General features: G+C 43.4%; 1 protein-coding gene across 1 annotated transcript; it reads right to left on the minus strand.

Annotated features, from left to right (window-relative positions):
• Positions 1-11,835: 11,835 nt before the first annotated feature.
• Positions 11,836-18,750, minus strand: Cthrc1 (collagen triple helix repeat containing 1). The gene is made up of 4 exons (XM_055626524.1): positions 18,540-18,750; positions 14,924-15,145; positions 14,149-14,365; positions 11,836-12,305 (listed from the first exon to the last, which is right to left on the minus strand). The coding sequence occupies exons 1-4, from the start codon at positions 18,690-18,692 to the stop codon at positions 12,163-12,165; spliced, it is 735 nt and encodes a 244-aa protein (XP_055482499.1). The 5' UTR covers positions 18,693-18,750; the 3' UTR covers positions 11,836-12,162.
• Between the last annotated feature and the right edge of the window lie 474 nt (positions 18,751-19,224).

Genomic DNA, 19,224 nt, shown 5'->3' on the forward strand with positions numbered 1-19,224 from the left:
CAAGGAAGTAAAATGATTTGCTTAACCTTTGTGCTGTTTTCTGAAAACGTGTTAGATAACATATAGAAAGTATGCAAGGTTTTGGGTTAAAGTCTTACAGTTCTGAAGAATTAAAACAAAAAGCAGGCTCTGGATGTAACTGTAATGAATACATTCCTATTAATAGCTTCCGTTTCCCTTCCTTCTTGAAGAATGGCTTATGGAAAGCTACCCCATCCCTCCATTCAGCTTTGGATTTAGGTGCACCAGCCTCCTGTGCTGCAGCTGGATCCTGATGGGGAGCACCGGTCAGGGTATACATCTCTGTTTACAGTCGAGAATGGCTAGAAGCCAGCACACTTAAAGCAGTCAAATCAGAGTGGTTGAAAAAAAAGTTTTTTTTCTCAGTATCCTGGCATAGATTCTCTCCTTCCTGCTTTACACATGAAGATGCATGTAACTCAGTCCTCCTGAAAACCAATTTAGAATCCTGATTGGACAAAATAAGTGTTCAAATGGAGTCAGCATCAAGAATGTAACAAATCTATAAGAAGAAGTCATATTCTAAGTCATACTATATGGGATTCTGGATCAGTCAACCTTGGTAACAGGTAACTGTGGAGTTTTCATCTAGGTGAACAATACTTTTTTTTTTTAGGTTTCAATTTGGCTTTTCAATTACTACAGCTAAAACTTTCTAACTAACAATGCTAAAAACCACATGGTACTGGCATAGAAACAGACTGGTGGATCAATGGAATCAAATAGAAGACCCTGACATAAATCCACACACTTATGGACACCTGATTTTTGACAAAGATGCCAAATCCATTCAATGGAAAAAAGACAGCATCTTCAACAAATGGTGCTGGTCTAACTGGAAGTCTACATGTAGAAAAATGCAAATAGATCCATACTTATCACCATGCACAAAACTAAAGTCCAAGTGGATCAAAGACCTCAACATAAAACCAGACACACTAAACCACTTAGAAGAAAAAGTGGGGAATACCCTTGAACTCATTGGCACAGGAGACATCTTCCTGAACAGAACACCAGCAGCACAGGCTCTAAGAGCAACAATCAATAAATGGAACCTCATGAAACAGAAAAGCTTCTGTAAAGCAAAGACACTGTCCTCAGAACAAAACGACAACCTACAGATTGGGAAAGGATCTTTACCAACCCTATATCTGACAGAGGGCTAATATCCAGTATATATAAAGAACTAAAGAAGTTAAACAGCAAAAAATCAAGTAATCCAATTAAAAAATGGGGTACAGAGCTAAACAGAATTCTCTGCAGAGGAATATTGAATGGCAGAGAAACACTTAAAGAAATGCTCAACCTCATTAGCCATCAGGGAAATTCAAATCAAAATGACCCTAAGATTTCACCTTTCACCCATCAGAATGGCTAAGATCAAAAACTCAAGAGACAACACATGCTGGAGAGGTTGTGGAGAAAGGGGAACCCTCCTCCACTGCTGGTGGGAATGTAAACTTGTACAACCACTCTGGAAAGCAATCTGGCGCTTTCTCAGACAACTAGGAATAGCACTTCCTCAAGATCCAGCTATACCACTCCTAGGCATATAGCCAAAAGATTCTCAAGTACACAATAAGGACATTTGCTCAACCATGTTTGTAGCAGCCTTATTTGTAATAGCCAGAAGCTGGAAACAACCCAGATGCCCCTCAGTGGAGGAATGGATGCACAAATTGTGGTATATCTACACAATGGAATATTACTCAGCAATAAAAAACAAGGAAATCATGACATTTGCAGGTAAATGGTGAGATCTGGAAAAGATCATCCTGAGTGAGGTATCCCAGAAGCAGAAAGATGCACACGGTATATACTCACTCATATAGACATATAATATAGGATAAACCTACTAAAATCTGTACACCTAAAGAAACTAATTAAGAGGGAGGACTCTTGCTAAAATGCTCAGTTCCTATCCAGAAAGGCAAAGAGGCTGGACATCAGAAGAAGGAGAAAAGAGGGAACAAGTCAGGAACCTGACACAGAGGACCTCTGAAAGGCTCTGCCCTGCAGACTGTCAATGTAGATGCTGAGACTTATGGGCAACCTTTGGGCAGAGTGCAGGGAATCTTATAAAAGAAGTGGGAAAGAGTAAGATCTGGAGAGGACAGGAACTCCATAAGGAGAGCAACAGAATCAAAAATCTGAGCGCAGGGGTCTTTCCTGAGACTGATACTCCAACCAAGGACTATGCATGGAGATAACCTAAGACCCCTGCACAGATGTAGCCCATGGCAGTTCATTATCCAAGTGGGTTCCATTGTAATAGGAACAGGGACTGTCTCTGACATGAACTGCTCTTTAATTACCTCCCCCTGAGGGGGAAGCAGCATTACCAGGCCACAGAAGAAGACACTGTAGCTGCTCCTGATGAGACCTAATTGACTAGGATCAGAAGAAAGGAAAAGAAGACCTCCCCTATCAGTGGACTTGGTGAGGGGCATGCATGCAGAGGGTGGAGGAAGGGAGGGATTGGGACGGGAGGAGGGAGAGAACCACAGGGGGGGATACAAAGTGAATAAAGTGTAATTAATAAAGAAAAAAAAAGCTTCAATTTGGCTTTTCAATTACTTACTACAGCTAAAACTTTCTAAGTAATACAGAATTTGATGTTGACACTAAATTCTGTCGCTTTCCATACAGCTGTTGTGGTGGACCCATGCTTCTCTGAATATTGTTGCAACCTTTATGAAGAGTATCCACTTGGGCATCTCAGTGTGATGATACCCACTCTCTAAAATCATTGTAGTGACTGAGGAAACAGCTTAGCCCCTCCCACAGTATGTTTGTCCTTGTTCTTAAGAGGGTTCACAGAGGTAGACATTGGCAGGAGACACCAATGTCTTCAAAGAGATCCATCCCCGTGTCCCTCCAACAACCTTCCCTACTTGTTCCCTTTGACCATCCAGCCACTAGTGACTGTCTTAAAGTGACACAGACCTATTATAAATAAGTTATTTTTTGTTATGAGCTAGTCAGAGAAGACCCTAGCTATGTGACCTAGGTATTTGTAATATATTTTGAGTCTCAGGAGTCATTATTCTTGGAGCTTAGGGCCAGGAGGACTACAAAGCAGTCTTGGATTTTATTCTGTGGGCCAATATGCAAACTTACCTATAAAGTAGGTTCATTTTTTTCTTCAGCTGTTCAATGAACATTCCAGGAAACCATGGTATAACCTGTAGAGGAGCCAGCAACGCAATAGGAGTTTGTCTGAGGCTGCCTGAGCCACCGGCTCATGTATCCTATTTGTAGTTCTGGACTTCTCATGCTCTGTCTCTCCACCCTTCTGTGATTGCTTTCCTACACACAGCCTCAGAGACGTGTCCATACTGAGGTCACGGTGACAAACTCAGGCCACATGGGTCACATGATGTTTCTACAAGAGCTCATCACAGTAAGCCAGATGCTGTCTTTATAAAATAGCCAGTAAAAGACATAATTTCCCTTCAAATCCTACAAGTCCTGTCTTTGGCTCTCCTACTGGTACTTGCTAAAATTGCCATTGAATGTTTCTGTTTGCCATAAACACTCATAGTTATTGGGTCTGCTGAACTGAAATTACCAAGTGTTATTTCTGCTGCTGCCTGAATTGGCGGGATCTCCTTCAAAACTGGCAGCATAAGGGTGACTGTATATACGGGTTAAAGTCTCACATTCAGATGTTACATACTGCCACTAAAACTCAAGAATGGCTACAAGTGGTATGTTGTTATGGGTTTTTTAATGTTGTTGGTTTATTTGGTTTTTTTTTTTTTTTTTGAGGTTTTTTTGTTTGTTTTTCAAACAAATAAAATAAAATGTTGCTGGCTGACTTGGAACTTGCTTTGTAGACCAGGCTGGCCTGGAACTCACAGAGATCCTCCTGCCTCTGCCTTGGCCTCCCGAGTGCTGGGGTTAAGGCATGTGATACCATGCCCAGGCTGTGATGTTTTTGTTTTATGATTGCAAAAATGTCTTTCTAACAATTTGTCTTTCCCTCTTGGAGAACACTCACCAACACAGTGCAAACTAATAACCTCTCAGCCATGTCAGTGAAGTCGTTGGCTCCTGTATCTTTGTGGCAGTTACTTATCTCTTCCCTTCCAGTTGAATCTGTGAACTGCACATGTTCTTCATCCACCTTCTATTGGGCTCTGGTATTTTGTTTATTCCTAGGACCTCTACACAAATGAGGGAGAGGAACACATCGGCTGTGATAGGACTACCCCATAGTGGAAAGGCAAGAAATAAGGAAGCCCAGATTTTTAGTGTTGTTAGCTTTTAGATTGTGTTCTATTTCAAGATACATTGTGCTATCAGTGAATGAAGCTGGGGGAGGAGAGCTTCCAGCTGCTGTACCACATAGCTGGTTGTTATAAAACTGAAACCTTGTCAACAGCTGGATAGTATTCCAGCTGGATAGTATTCCACACTGTTGGCCTTCCCTTTTTTCATTAACTTCTGTCATTGGCTTGATGGCGTTCTCCGTTTTAGATTTTTTTTTTTTACTTCTATTCACTAAATTTCCTCAACCTGAAATTTTCTCTCTTGCATTTGTCTATTTTCTCTCTTTGCAATGTGATGTCATCTCATAGCTTTAATTTTCACATCTTGTTTTTCTCAGACAGTCTTGCTATACACCCACTGTACTGGATGGTTTTGGGTCAACTTGACACAAGCTGAAGTCATCAGAAAGGAGGGAACCTCATTTGAGAAAATGTCTCCATAAGATCAGGCTGTAGGCAAGTCTGTAGGGCATTTTCTTAATCAGTGATCAATTCAGAGAGCTTAGCCCATGCTGGGTGGTGCCATCCCTGGGCTGGTGGTCCTAGGTTCTATGCTAAAGCAGGCACAGTAAGCCATGATTCACAAGCCAGTAAGCAGCATTCCTTGTTGTTTACTATTCCTTGTTATTTACTGTTGATATATCTTTTAGTTACGCAGTGGTTATTCCTAAACCATTTGTATACCCAAACCACCACAAAGACTGGGATTTATTTAATTAACCTAGAGCACAATGTTGGGCAATAGTTATTCTATCCTAAACCTCCAAGCCCACATAGTTTCAGATTTCACCCATTATACTAGCTTTTAGTCATATCTGTTGGTATAATGTTCTTTTGGAATGTATACAATTTACCCTTGTTCATTCAAATGATGATCCCCCCCCCCCCACTATCTGGTTTCAATCCAGACGTTGCATTGTGATGCTTATTCTAAGCATCAGCTTTCAAAAGTGTGTAAACATGCCACCATTTGTTCTCTATATTGTCAATTAAACAACCAGCCCCAATGCTGAGCAATGGAGGGGATAGGGTGGGCCATCCTGGTCCGGAGAGGGGAGGGAGGAAGCAGGGGAAGAAGAGAATCCACAGAAGAGGTCTTGGAACCACATGGAGAGATGGGACTGAACCTTAGATATGACTAAAAGCAAGAATAATGGGTAAAATCTGAATGATAGGAAACTATGGAGGTTGGGAGGTTTGGGATGGAGTAATCATTGCCCAGCATTGTGCTCTAGGTTAATTAAATAAATCCCAGTCTCTGTGTGATGATTTGGGTATAAGCTGGTTTAGGACTAACTGCTGCCTAACTAAAAGATAAGTAAATAGTAAATAATAATAACCGACAACACATCCATCTCTCTATGTGGTTCTAAGATCTCCCCTCCAGAGTCTCTCTCCTCCCTCTTCTCCCCGGACTCATTTCCTTCTCTCCCCTCTACGGACCAGGATGTTCCACCCTAAACTCTCAGCATTGGGGCTGGTTGTGTAATTGACAATATAGAGAACAAATGTTTACACAAACTTGAGACAGGTGATGCTTACAATAAGCATCACAATGCAATGTCCGGATTGAAACCAGATAGTCAGGTAGAGAAATTAGCATTTGAATGAACAAGGGTAAATTGTATACATTCCACAAGAACACACTTCCCTGGCCTCTGCCTGTTTAAAGCCACTCTCTTGTTCCCAGATCTGCTCCTGACCTCATTTCTACTTCTCCCAGGGTCCCAAGTCTGAAACCTTGAAGTGATTCTTGATCTTCCTATAGCCCATGTTCTCATATCCTGTTTGAAATCTTTAAATCTTGGATATGTTTAAATCCTCTGTTTTATTGCTTATCAATAAAGTCATACTTTAGTAATTGTCTTTGAAAGTTGTGTATGTATATTATATTATTATAATATACATAATATAAAGTTTCCATTTTGTATGATTTGGTGGCATTTAATGTACTCAGTGTCATGTGACCATCACCACTGTATCACTCCAGAATGTTTTCATTACTGCACGCGCACACACACAATCCTATACTGCTGAGTAATCATTCTCTCCTAGCAAACACCAATCTGCTGCATGCAGCTTTTTGTCTGGCTCCTCACACTTAGTAAAGGGGTGTTTTTATGTTCATCCGTATTATAAGCATTAAGTGTGTGAATAATTCTTTTTATGACTGGATAATGTACATGACATTCATATGTATGTACATTCTACTTGTTCATTTTGTTCTTAGTTGATGGATGAGTGGAAGTTTCTGGTTTTTTTGAGTATGTTTTTTGTTTTGGTCCCAAGTGTGGGATGTGGGCGTGCACCCCCGCCCCTTGGAAAACAGGCCCCTGAAGAAAACAGCCCCTGTGAAAAGCAGAGTGAAGCTTGTCAGCTGAAAGCTACCTCTATTGAGGGCTGTGGTTTCTGTGAGCTAGAAAACATCCTTGTGTGGACTCTTGAGAAGGGATAAATAGAAGCCCACGGACAGTGAGACAGCACTTCCATTGCTACCCTTTGCAACGGCTGGGTTTGGATCTTTCGCTGGTCTTCATGGAAAAAAACACTCCACAGAGGCTCTCCTGCTGCTTTGAGGAGACCTGCTGCTCTGGCAGACTTGTGTCCTTCGGTCGGAGCGTGGAGTTGCTGCTTCTACTGAATTGGCCAATCGTTTGGTGGCTAATGCTCTGCTGTTTGACTAGACTGCTGGTGTCCCCAAAGAACCCATTGAGCTTTTTCAGCAGGAAGTAGAAAAAAGAGGTCTGTAGCCCCTTTTCCTACTAATCTCCTACCTAAGGTGGGGGTGTGGGAAGGGAGGGAGAGGTGTTTAAGAACCTTAAATAAAGTAGGTGTTTGAAAAATCTAAGCCTACAGATGGATATTTGGGTTGTTTCCACTTTTCACCATTTTGAGTAGAGCTGTGGTAAGCATTCATGTTTAAGTTTTTGTCTATACACCTTTTCTTTTGAATATGTACATAGGAGTATAAAGGCTGAGTCAAATCTACCTGTAACCTAGTGAAGAGCCACCAAACTCCTTTCTGTAAACACTACACATTGCCACCAGCTCCCTACTGAAGTTTGACTTTGTCCACATCCTTCTTACACCATTTCTGTTTTTAATTAGACCTTCTAATGGGTCTGAAGTGTTAACCATGTTGTTTTAAGTTGAATATAGCTAATGACTAGTGGCACCAAGAATCTTTCCACGAATTTGTGGGGCTGCTTCAGAGAAATACCTATTCTCTTTTAGAGATATGTCACGAGCGCTTGATTATGTCGGAGGACTTTAACCGAGACACCACAAAGGGCAGCAAGGTATTGATAAAAGCCAACACCAGAATGATTTTTGAATGTTGCTCTAATCATACTAATCACACAGATATCTAAGAGTTGTATAGCACATTATACATCCTATGGGGAATACAACCTGGCCGCAGGTACGGGCTCAGACACTTTGCCTCTGGTGTCGGGTGTCTTCTAGGTCCCGGAACTTCGAAGTTCCAGCTGGACCTCAGACGTGTCTTCTGATGACTTGACAGGCCTCGGAGCTTCTCTGCTCTGGCCAGGCCTCAGATGCAAAGGAAGATGGGTTGCTCTGGAGCCGCCTTCCAGGGCCAGTCTGGTAAGGTGGTCCTTTCAGAACCAGTTTGTTAAGGTGGTCTGGGCTTTTCAAACAGCCGTTTGGGAATTGGCTGTTTAATGGCGGTCTCTCGGTGTACTCACCAAAGAGTCTGGCCTGCCGCACTTGAGTGGGCTCGGGCTGCATTTTTATACACTTTTTGGGGGCATCGCTTGGCTTATCGTTTTTTCACATGCACGCACACACACGTCAGCTGCCTTAAGAGCGTTCTTAGTTACTATTACTACGAATATCTTCTTATCTATCCTTGACAGCTCTGCTGTCTTACAAGCTCTCAATGTCTTAGTGGCATTGCCCAGTCACTGTCACCAAAAATGTCTCTTAACTTTGCTCCTGACAGCTTTGCTGTCTTACAGGCTCAATACAAATACCTATTTCTTTTTGTTCCTTATGTCATCTTACTTAAATTCTCTTTTCCTGATCTGGTAGCTCTCTGTTACCCTAGGATAACTGGTGTTTTTTTTTTTTACCACCACGGTGTTTTCTCAGCCTCCTTTGCCAACTTACCCTCTTACAGTTCCTATAACATGCATATCAGTCCCTGAATATTGTTTTAAAGAAAGAAAATCCCAAATGTTTGATTTTACTAATGAAGACTCATGAGCCAGATTCTGGGAGCAAAGCCTACTAGCTCAAAGAGGCAGAGAAAGCACCCAGCTGACCTTCCTACCCAGCTGACATCCCAGAAGGAAAAAGCCTGTTCTCCATACTGTCTTAAATACACTGCAGCTCAGTGTCCCTCCTTTCTACTTCCTGTGCCTCTCTCTATCCATTCTCTGGGCTTCCTTCCTCTCATTCTGTGTGTTCCCCTCTCCCCCATGGTCACTTCTTGTCACATGCTTGCTTGCTCTGCCTCTTGATATACGGTTAACTTTATTTAATCTTGTTTACAGAAAGCTCTTCAGTTAAAGATGTGCAACTATGGCTGAGCAACACCACTAATACTAGTTTACAGTAAACAGAAAATTCTAGGATCTAGACTGAGCTACAGCACAACTAGAAACAGGTTTTTCCAGTACACAATCTTGGGGTTCACTGGGTAATCAAATATCCTGGAACACCTGAACATCATCTATTTCTTATCCAAGAGCCTTCACTTAATGTTCTTGTTCTTGCTCAAAATGTTTTTAATCCTTTTTTTTTTTTTTTTGTCTTAGGGTTACTATTGTTTTAATGAAACACCATGACCAAAAGCAAGTTGAGAAGCTTACATATCCAGAGTCACAGGCTACTTAGGGAAACCAAGGCAGGAACTCACACAGGGCAGAAGCCTGGAGATAGGAGCTGATGCAGAGACCATGGAGGGGTGCTGCTTACTGGCTTGCTCCTCAAGGCCTGCTCAGCCTGCTTCCTAATAGAACCCAGGACCACCAGTGGAGGGGTGTCCCCACCCACAATGCCCTGGGCCCTCCCCCATCGATCAGTAATTAAGAAAATGCTCTACAGGCTCACAGCCTGATCATATGGAGGTGTTTTCTCAATTGAGGCTTCCTGCTCTCTAGCTTGCGTCAAGTTAACATAAAACTGGACAGCACACCCTTCTTTGGTCAAAAATTTTACCTATGTTAATTAATGCCTGTCTTTAATATTGTTCTGTCTAGACTGCCTCATTTCTCCCCAGCTTATTTTGAAATTGACTCCAGACATGATCTATTAGTTACTTTTCTCGTTGTTGCTGTGATACAATTCCACAGACATGGAAAAGTTTAAGAGTTTATTTTGGCTTATAGTTCCAGAGGGCAAGATGTCCCAATGCTGGGGACGCTGTAGCAGGAACAGGAATTGAGAGATCATGTCTCAACTACACATAAGAAGCAAAACCAAACTGGACCTGGATTGAATTTATAAGCTCTCAATCTTGCCCCCCGCAGTGACATGCTTCCTCCAGCAAGACTCCACATCCTAAGGTCTGGAATTTCTTCCAACAATACCACCAGCTGGGGACCAGGTTTTCAAATACATGAGCGGGGGGGGGGGGGGGGGCGTTCTCATTCAGACCACAACACACAGATTCACATTATCTTCAATGTTTCAGTATCTCTAAAGACTGAGCACTATTTTAAATTAACTCTAATAACAGCATACCTAAAAAGTATTTATGCTATCAGTGTTTAGATGTCAACTATCTTAAGGAAAACTTGACCTGGTGTTGTGCTTATAGTTTTCTTGAATCAGTGTCTGAGTACAAACTTTGCAGTAGGTTGATATGAACTTATGCCTCTTTTACTATTTTTCTTTCTCTTTATTGCAGTTTGTTGAAGAAATCAAATTGTCTCTCAAGCCTCCTATAGTCTGTATTTTGCTTTTTATATCTCTATTGCTGTATCTTTTATCCCCTGTGTTTTTATCAATAATAGTCATATCTACATGCTAACTTGAATCCATGTTTGACCACTGTAAAAAGTTCTTCTATCTGGTGTCCTATGACTTTCTTAGGAGGTACTTAGTCTGGTCTCTCTTTGGGGGATGCTGTAAGCCATAAATCCACTTATAGATACCCTAATTTATAAAGGGTTGAAGAAGGGTCGTAGTCTAACGTTAGTATTCTTTATTTGTTAAGTATTAATATACAATACTTTTACAATAATATACCACCTTTATATTTAAAGACGTGACTTTGTATACTTTTTGTTACATTTATTTATTTACTTATTTTGTGTACATGTATGTATGTGGGGGTACATGTGTGCCATGGTGAATGTGTAGAGCTCAAAGGACAACTTTCAGAAGTTGGTTTTGCCTCCACGTTGTGGGTCCTGGAGACTGAACTGACATCATCAGCCTCGGTGGCAAACACGTTTGTACGATGGGCCTCCTCACTGGACTCTACATACTTTTAAAAAGAGTAATTATTTCATTCATAAATGATTTGGTTACTCAGAAGCATAATTCATAGAAAGAAGGCAGACTCTATTTTCCAGTTTTCAATGAAAGTTTATTTGTTGACATCCCACAATTTCACCAATGAATTTTTATTTTAGCATATCATGAACTCACGTGTGTTATCTTACTATATCATGTTGGTTGATATGTTTCAAACTATTACAGCTATTATGTTTATTGATACTCATGTCATCTTTGCCAGTAGGAAAGCTGCCCCCTTGGGTCCTTTTGATACATCTTTCACAGTTGTCCTGTTTTCCAAAGTAAGGTGTACATTTCCTGCCCAAGAGCTAAAATCACTCATTTTTTACACAGCCTTCCTATTTTAGCTGTCACAGTCTGAGGATCACTGAGCTGGCCATTGTTCCTAGGCCTGTGTTGAAAATAAAACATGAGTTCCTGCTGGCATTGCCAACTGAAGCTTAGAGCTTCATCTTCCTCACTCTTACCCTGACTCTGGTGAATGCTTTCTGATCACCTTGATTCAAGGAATTACTTCCACTCTGCACTATACCACATCATTCAACTGTCTCATTTTTGTGTATATCTTATCCTTTCTACAAAATGGTAAGCAGTGTAAGGACAGAGCCATGTGCTTTTACTTTTTGAAACATTAAAATAAAAATTCCTAAAATAATGTTCCATTCCTGACATGTAAATAGCCTTATGCCTCATATCCCTCAAGATGCATACTCATGTTATACATATGCTAAGATTTCATAAACTGTCAAATGAACACTTAAAATTTAGATTTATGTTTAACTTCTCATATGTTAAGTATTGGAAATTGAAGCTCAGTGGCAAAATCTTCAGTTTAAAAATACTAAATTTGCCAGTCATGGTGGTACACACCTTCAGTCACTTGGGAGGTATAGATAAGCAAATCTCTGATTTTGAGGATAGCCTGGTCTACAATTCTAATTTCGGACAGCCACGAATTTCAGCCTACACAAACAAACAAACAAACAAAGAATACTAAGGTTGTTTGAAGCATTTTATTTAATACATATAAAATAATTCTGTACAACTCTTACAAAAACATAACTTTTGTATGCGTTAAAATGTTGATGACTGGAAATACTAAGGACCATAACGACATTCCAATATATAGATTCAAAGAAAAGAAACATGAAAAAAGTAATCAATGAAGAAAAAAATCCTGAAATCACCTTTTGTTGAAATAAAATGGATATTTCTAGATTTTAAAGTGTGAGATCACACTTTGGTCTGTAAACATATTTAACTGCGCTTTTTCGTTCAGCTAGGTACATAAAGTGACATTTTAACTGTCGTTTAAATGAACCATTCAAAGGCTTGATTCTTAGAATAAAGGAGGTAGGGCGTGAAAACCTCAGAGGCTTTATTTTGGTAGTTCTTCAATTATGATGCGAGACACGGAGTTCCATCCAGTAGAAGCGTCTCCTTTGGGGTAGTCGGAACAAGTGCCCACCCAGATGGCCACATCTACCAGTCCAGCGCCAATCCCTTCGCAGAGTCCTTCCACTGCAACAGAGCCAATCACAGCTCTTTAAAAAGCAGAACCATCATGCTGCATTCACTGCAGGAACTAAGGTTTACAATTCTGTTTATCCTCGATGAGGATTTCATAATAAAGGTCTCTTTGCTTAGTAGGTACATATACATTAGCTCAGCAGGCAGTGTTCTCAAACCAGAGTGTGCTTAATTACTTAAAACCAGTTACAGTTTACCCAAGCATACAGAAAGCCTACACTTTCAGCTTTGGAAGAGGCCTGAACCAGAGCCTGAATCAACATGTGCAAGTCTTTTTAAAGAGAGTTCTTTTCAGCACTGCTCCGTAGATCTGATGTTATTTAAACATAGGATAGGACTTTTATATGACTTATTTATATGAGCTAAGAACTTCTAGCTTAATCTTAGAAGACCTTCAGTGTGTGAATCCATTTTACACAGATTCCTTTTTCATTTTGCAAAACAATTATACCGAGGTGTGTCTGTATGCACACATGCATCTATGTATGGAGAATGCATGTGTCTGTGTGGTGTCTGGCTGTATGTGTGGGCGCGTGTGCACATGTGAAGGTTAGGGGACAACTTACTACAGAAGTTGGTCTCCTTCCACCCTGTGGGTCTCAGGGGCCAAACCCAGGTCATCTGGGGTAAGCATCTTCTATGCTAAACCGTCTCACTGACCCTTTAATAGAATTATTGTAATTGAAAAGAAGCTCTATTTTGTGTTCTGTTTTGTTTTGATGCTGTGCCCTTCACATGTCCTCTGGGCACACTCACATACTAACACACTTCTTGCGGTTCATCTTACCAAAATTCTTCACTCACATCTAAAGACAGATTTCACTGTTGGCCACTAACACAGGCAGAGAGATGCATTACCTTTGATGTCTACACAGAATGAGAAGGGATGCTGGAGCTGGCAGATCCTTAAAGAAAATGATTCTTGGCATACAAGTAGTGCAGTGGCTGTTCAGCTTTCCCACTTGAGGTTCATGTGCTCCGGTGCCCTGGCACGTTTCACCGTAGGGGACGTCAGTGTAGGCCAACTGAGTCCCCCGGAATACAGAACTGAAGCTATCTGCCCTCACTGGCTGCAACATCTGTCAAAGCAACTGCTGTCAGAATATGGGGACCTGCCACTGGTTCAGACCTCTTCTATAGCTGGAATAGGTAAGCAGTGCGACCAGGACTTCATTAAGGCTGGTATTAAGGCTGCAGTCCATACTATGCTAACTGAAAATGCAAGCCAGCAATATTCAAGTTGCCCCAAGGCCTGGACCCTTAGAGCCTAGAAACATGTCCACTTGGTCCTGAAGCCAACAGACTGCAGACAAGTGTGGGGCTGGCATCAGCCTCACTTTGAGGCAAACACTTAATGCCCTTTAACAGTCAAATCCCCACTGACTCAGTCTTCCTGGGGGAGCAGCACCCAGGGCAGGCATTTTTTTTTCAAGGTTCCCAGGTGAGCCCATTGTGCAGCCAAGGTTCAGAACCAAAGCCTCTGCTCTACGGAGTCACTGGCTGGTTTGCCAGTCTAACTTGTCATTGACTTTCAGTTTTGGGCACATCATCACAACCAGCACTTTTGTTGTTACTTGTTTTGTTTTTAAGATGCAGTTTCTGGAGGCTTCCACCTGAGACTCTGAGTCACCTGGTCAGAAATGGCACCCCAGTGTAGGTACCCTTGGAAAAAAGATCTGTCAACAATTGTGAACTGCAGACCGGGGTGGAGAGTCATATACTATAAGCTTCTAGAGGTCAGTGTATAACAGACTAGTTTCCCAGCGAGAGAGGAAATCAAACACCCCCATAGGCAGCTCTGTGGCGCATTCTGCAACGCCACAGTTGTACATACCAGAGGAAGTACGATGGATATTAATAGTTGAATTTAATTCAGGGCTTCCTTGGTCCAGATAGATGATGGCTTCAATGGGAAGAGGCCCTGAGCATTCAGCTCCGTTAAATGTAAAGTACCAGCGCTGACAGCATGCGTTTCTGCATTTCAGCCGAAGGGAGCCACTGAACAGAACTCGCAGAGCACTGTTGGAGCGCATCTTGGTGAATGTGCACTCCTGCAGCAATGGGAAACAGCTGAACATTTTCATTTTAATTAAATATTTTCATTTTAATTCAACCATCAAGTTATGGAGGCTAAGCCAGAGCAATGGAACAGTCTGGAATCCGGGGAAGGTCTATGAGACTCCATTGATCAATAACTCAAAGAGAGGTACCCTATCTCGTATGTTTTTATTTGATAGTTCATGGTGTCTAGGGAAAGCAGCCCACCAGTGTCACATGTTTAAATAACAGGCAGAATCTGAATAAAATACTTTGTATTAAAACAAAAAAATACAAAAGAGAAATGATCTCTGTCACCAAAAATGTGAAAAGCCTGTCACAGGGCTGGGCTGTGGTGGCACACACCTTTAATCCCAGCACTCCAGAGGCAGAGACGGGGGATCTCTGTGAGTTTGAGGCAAGCCTGGTCTACAGAGTGAGTTCCAGGATAGCCAAGGCTAAAACAGAACAACTCTGTCTCAAAACAAAACAAAACAAAACAAAACAAAACAAAACAAAACAAAACAAAACAAAACCAAAGCCTGTCATACAAAAATCAAGACTTTCCTTACCGCAATTTTCCCAAGATCTATGCCATAGTTGAGTGAGCTCCACGAGCACTGCTTGTAGTTTGGGGTCCAGGACTCCTCGAAGCTTTCCCGTAAGCACTCCCCCTTCTCTCCTTTGAATCCATCCCGACCAGGGATCCCAGGTGTGCCAGGAATGCCGTTGGCCCCAGGGCTCCCATCCCTACCCGGAACGCCTGCGGGTCCTTGTAGGCACATTCCATTATACTACAGAGCCAAAGAAAGAGGGAAAAGGCATCATTACTGAAGATGCAAACTCAGTACACGGGACAGGGTGTCACTCAGGGGTGGGGCTCTTGCCTAGCATGCACAAGGCTCAGGGTTTGATCCCCAGGACAAAATAAGTAAATAAGAGAACACATTCTCTGTGTAGCCTTGGCTGTCGTGGAACTATTAGATCAGGCTGGCCTCAAACTCACAGAGATGTGCCTGCCCCTGCCTCCCAAGCGCTAGGATTAAAGGGGCGTGCCACCACTGCCTGGCCAATAAGCCATATATTATCAAGGGTTCCATACATGCACTTTTACATTGCTATACTGTTTTTTTTTTTTTTTTTTTTTTTTTTGATTTCTTTTTTTTGTTTTTGCTGTCCTTTACTTGCTTTGTATTCCTGATTGGCTTTGAACTCAGAGATCTGCCTGCCTCTACTTCCTGAGTTCTGGGATTAAATGTGCTCCACCACAATTGTATAGAGGTCTTGCCTCTATATAATTTTTTTTTTCCAAGATAGGGTTTCTCTGTGTAGCCTTGGCTATCCTGGACTCACTTGTAGACCAGGCTGGTCTCGAACTCACAGAGATCTGCTTGCCTCTGCCTCCCCTGGTGTTGGGATCACAGGTAGGAGCCACTGTGCCTGGCTATACAAACATTTTAATGCTCAGCTTTTGTGTGTTTATTTCTATTTTTAAATAAATATTAATATAATGACAATAGTTATCCATATAGATTTTTTTCTTTTGAATGATTTCCTTAAGATAATTGCTAGGGAAATAACCATGAACTAAAGCCTTAGTGCAGTAATTATCTTGTATTGCAGTATAAGTTGGGCAGACAAATGCTCTGCTTCTCCTGTGTTTGTGCAGAGGAGGAGGCACTGTGCAGAACTATTCCAGCTCACTTTGTCTTCCCAAGAGGAGTCTGTGGCCCATTTCATGGGACCACTTGTCCTCAACAAGTATGTAATAATTTACCAAGCTGGAATTCTGTAAGTGCTGGGATTCTGTTTTATTGTTTGTTTCTATATGTTGTAGCATTTAAATGCATGGATTCTAGAGCCGTTTCCTTTTTCTTTTAAATACTAGCCTCGCCCCTTCTTGGATATGTGAGACCAGGTCATTTACTCAGCCTGTCTCCTTACATATAAAATGGGGATAAGAGTATACATTCTTGCTCTGAAGTTAGTGGTTGGTAGCACATGCCTGGAATTCCTGCTCTTGGGAAACAGGCCCAAGGGTCCAGAGTTCAGGATCCTCCTGACATAGCAAAATTTGAGGACAGATGGGACACACGAGACCACATCTCAAACACACACACACACACACACACACACACACACACACACACACACTCACACACTCACATGCACCCACACACACCTGTGCCTGCTTATTCACACTGCAGTAACAGGGATTGAACTCAAAACCTCATGCACATTAGGCAAGTGTTCTACCATTGACCTACAGTGGTGATATTTTGAGCTTTGTCAATTCATGTGCCTACCCTTGAATTAGTTCTCATAGAAACAGGGGTGTCCCTTAACTCGAACTTGCAAAACGCAATACATTCCAGTTAAATTTTTTACTTTAACATTTCACTTATTGATGTAAATTTCTCTAGTATTATCTGATATTGTTAAATTCCTTTCTGTCAATATGTTACATAGAACAAGCTCGTGTTTTCGCGATTTAAAATGCTAGTCCCAATAGATCACGTCAGTGAAAGTCAACAAAGAAGTTGTTGGAAGTTCAAATTTCCTCTCCCAACTCCCCATTTCTCTTACTGGCCACCAGGGGGCAGAAGTCAGTGGCAGCGTGAAAGGAATGCTTTGAAAGCGCCTATACAAAGTTGCTTTATAGAATCTGTGGAAACCTTCCCAAGTGACTGTGTGGACTTTTTCTGTCACCAAGACCAAATCCAATCTGCAGGATGCAACTGAACCTGGCTGCACAGTATGCTTTTCCAAGCTGGGTTAGAGTTGTGGGAAACCACAGGTACTGTAAAATCGTTAGAGGGAAAATATTAGCTTTATGGGGAAAACGTCTGTTTTATGTATCTTAACTACACACTCATAAAATGCAAACCGCACATGCGCCACATTCCTGAGGCACAATTTTTAAACAACTTAGATACTTAAAATAGAACTGTAGCTCCAACATAGTGTGCTTTTGCGTAGTAAAATTATACATCAGCAGAAAACAACAGAAACAGAAAAACCCAAAACCCCACCACCGCTCTGTGAAACAGCAGGGATTCCCCCCCCCCCCCCCCCCCCCCCCCCCCCCCCCCCAGTGCTTTTGACTCCAATTTAGAATTCGCTGTAAGGAGCTTGGTTTGTTAGCTCAGCTTAGAATGTCAGCCTAAGAAATTAGAATCTTTTTTAAAAAATCAGTAATCCTCTTCAGTAATGCCCAGCAGCGCCTCACAGCCACGTAGATTCAAGGACTGAAGTTTATGGTGTGCAAGGACTACAGATCTGCCAATGGCTGGTTCTTGCATGGGACAGAAAAACTCTCTGCCCTCCACTAGGTTTGTTGACTTTTAGAGGGAAAGGTTTTATGCAAACAGACTTTCCCACAGATTAGCTTGGGATCTTTGCTTTCCTGGAAGCGCTTTCTTTCCCCTGAGCGGCGTTAGTGTTCACAGCTCGTCACAGGCTGAAGATCGGACTGCACATCTGCTTTAAACAGAACATGCAAAACTGGGTCCTTGGGAGTTCTGCTACTGGGGCCCTTCACTTTTCCCTCCCAGCTTCAAGCCCTCTGAGCCTGTCCTGGCCCAAGCTGTGGTCTCCAAGGAGTAAATTGTAGTTCATACTCCCCAGGAAGATGATCCAAAGTGACTCATAATCCTCAAGTTACGAGAAGCTGGACAAATGCTTCGTGGGGGTTGTTAGTCTTTCCTCGAAGCAAACGTGGCCACCAGTCCCAGCAAAGGACACGCTGCGAGCCTTGGCCCAGGCCCAGAAGACCAGCTGGTCTAGGGTCTTCCTCGGGCCTGCTTTTGAAATCAACCAAGTGCCTCGGTCTACTCCAGCTGCAGCCGCCACGTTCCCCACCTCTGCCAAGGGTGGCGCCCGCCGAGGCCAGAAATTTCTGGGAGACTGCATGGACTCGGGACACCCCACCCGACCGCGTCGTCGCGCCTGTGCGACGACCTCGCATTACGGTCTCCCGCGGCGCTGCGAGAACTCCACGTCAGGCATGCCCGGGGCCTTCCCCGCACACGCTCAGACAGGGGGACGCCGAGGCTCTCCGGACCCGAAGCTCGCCGCCCTGCGCGCACCCTCCCGTCAGCACCACCAACAGCTGCCCGGACGCCCTCCCCGGCCTGCGTGGCCGGGTCCTCTCCTCCGGCACCGGGGTCGGGACCCGCTCGCACTCACCAGGTCTACCACCTCCCTCTGCCGGATCAGCGCTTTTTGCTTCACCTTGGGGTTCTCAGAGGCGCTGGACGGCGCGGGCAGCAGCAGCAGCAGCAGCACAAGGGAGAGGCCGAGCAGCCGCGGCCGGGAGGCGGCGCGGCCCGCGGGGAGCATGGTGCGCGGCGGCGGCGGCGGCGGAGCGCGGAGCGGGAGGTGGGTGGTCCGCGGGAGCCCGGCCCCGGTGGCGTCTGGCCTGGCTCGGCAGCCCGCCGCAGCAAGGCGCCTTTCGCTGGGCGCCGCCCTCCCTCCGCCCCTCCCGCCCCCTGGACACCCGGAGCTCGCACACTGCAATAGGCCAGGGTCCCCGGCTCTGGACCGCCCTCCTCCGCATCTCCCCCGCACAGACCCCGCCGGGGGCTGCCCAGAGCTAAGACAGGCGGGGTGACTGTGGTGAGGGCGAGCGGAGGTGGCACTCCTGAGTTTCTTAGAGACCCAGGAATCACCCTCGAGTTCTTTCACCACTAGCAAAACTTTGGCTCACTTTTAAAGAAATGAGGTTTGGGGGTTATTAGAGGAGAGAGCCGTAACTTAACAGCCTTTAAGAGTCCTATGACCCAAATGATCGATCAGGTTTGGGTAAGTGCTTCTAAGCTCCAAGGTGCACAGTTTCGCTCACATAGCCCCTTGGCAGTCCTGTGGGGGAGGA

This window comes from Psammomys obesus, unplaced genomic scaffold, assembly GCF_907164565.1.
Source record: "Psammomys obesus unplaced genomic scaffold, mPsaObe1.curated_primary_1811, whole genome shotgun sequence".
In the NCBI taxonomy this organism is placed as follows: Eukaryota; Metazoa; Chordata; class Mammalia; order Rodentia; family Muridae; genus Psammomys; species Psammomys obesus.

What these genes read in the sequence shown, in the direction of transcription:
- Cthrc1 (XM_055626524.1), bottom strand. Translation starts at nt 18,692, where the DNA reads ATGCTCCCCGCGGGCCGCGCCGCCTCCCGGCCGCGGCTGCTCGGCCTC. An exon ending in AGAGGGAGGTGGTAGACCTG is followed by an intron (nt 15,146 to 18,539) that starts GTGAGTGCGAGC and finishes TTGGCTCTGTAG; the next exon opens with TATAATGGAATGTGCCTACA. An exon ending in TATCCATCGTACTTCCTCTG is followed by an intron (nt 12,306 to 14,148) that starts GTATGTACAACT and finishes GCTCTGTTGCAG; the next exon opens with TGGAAGGACTCTGCGAAGGG.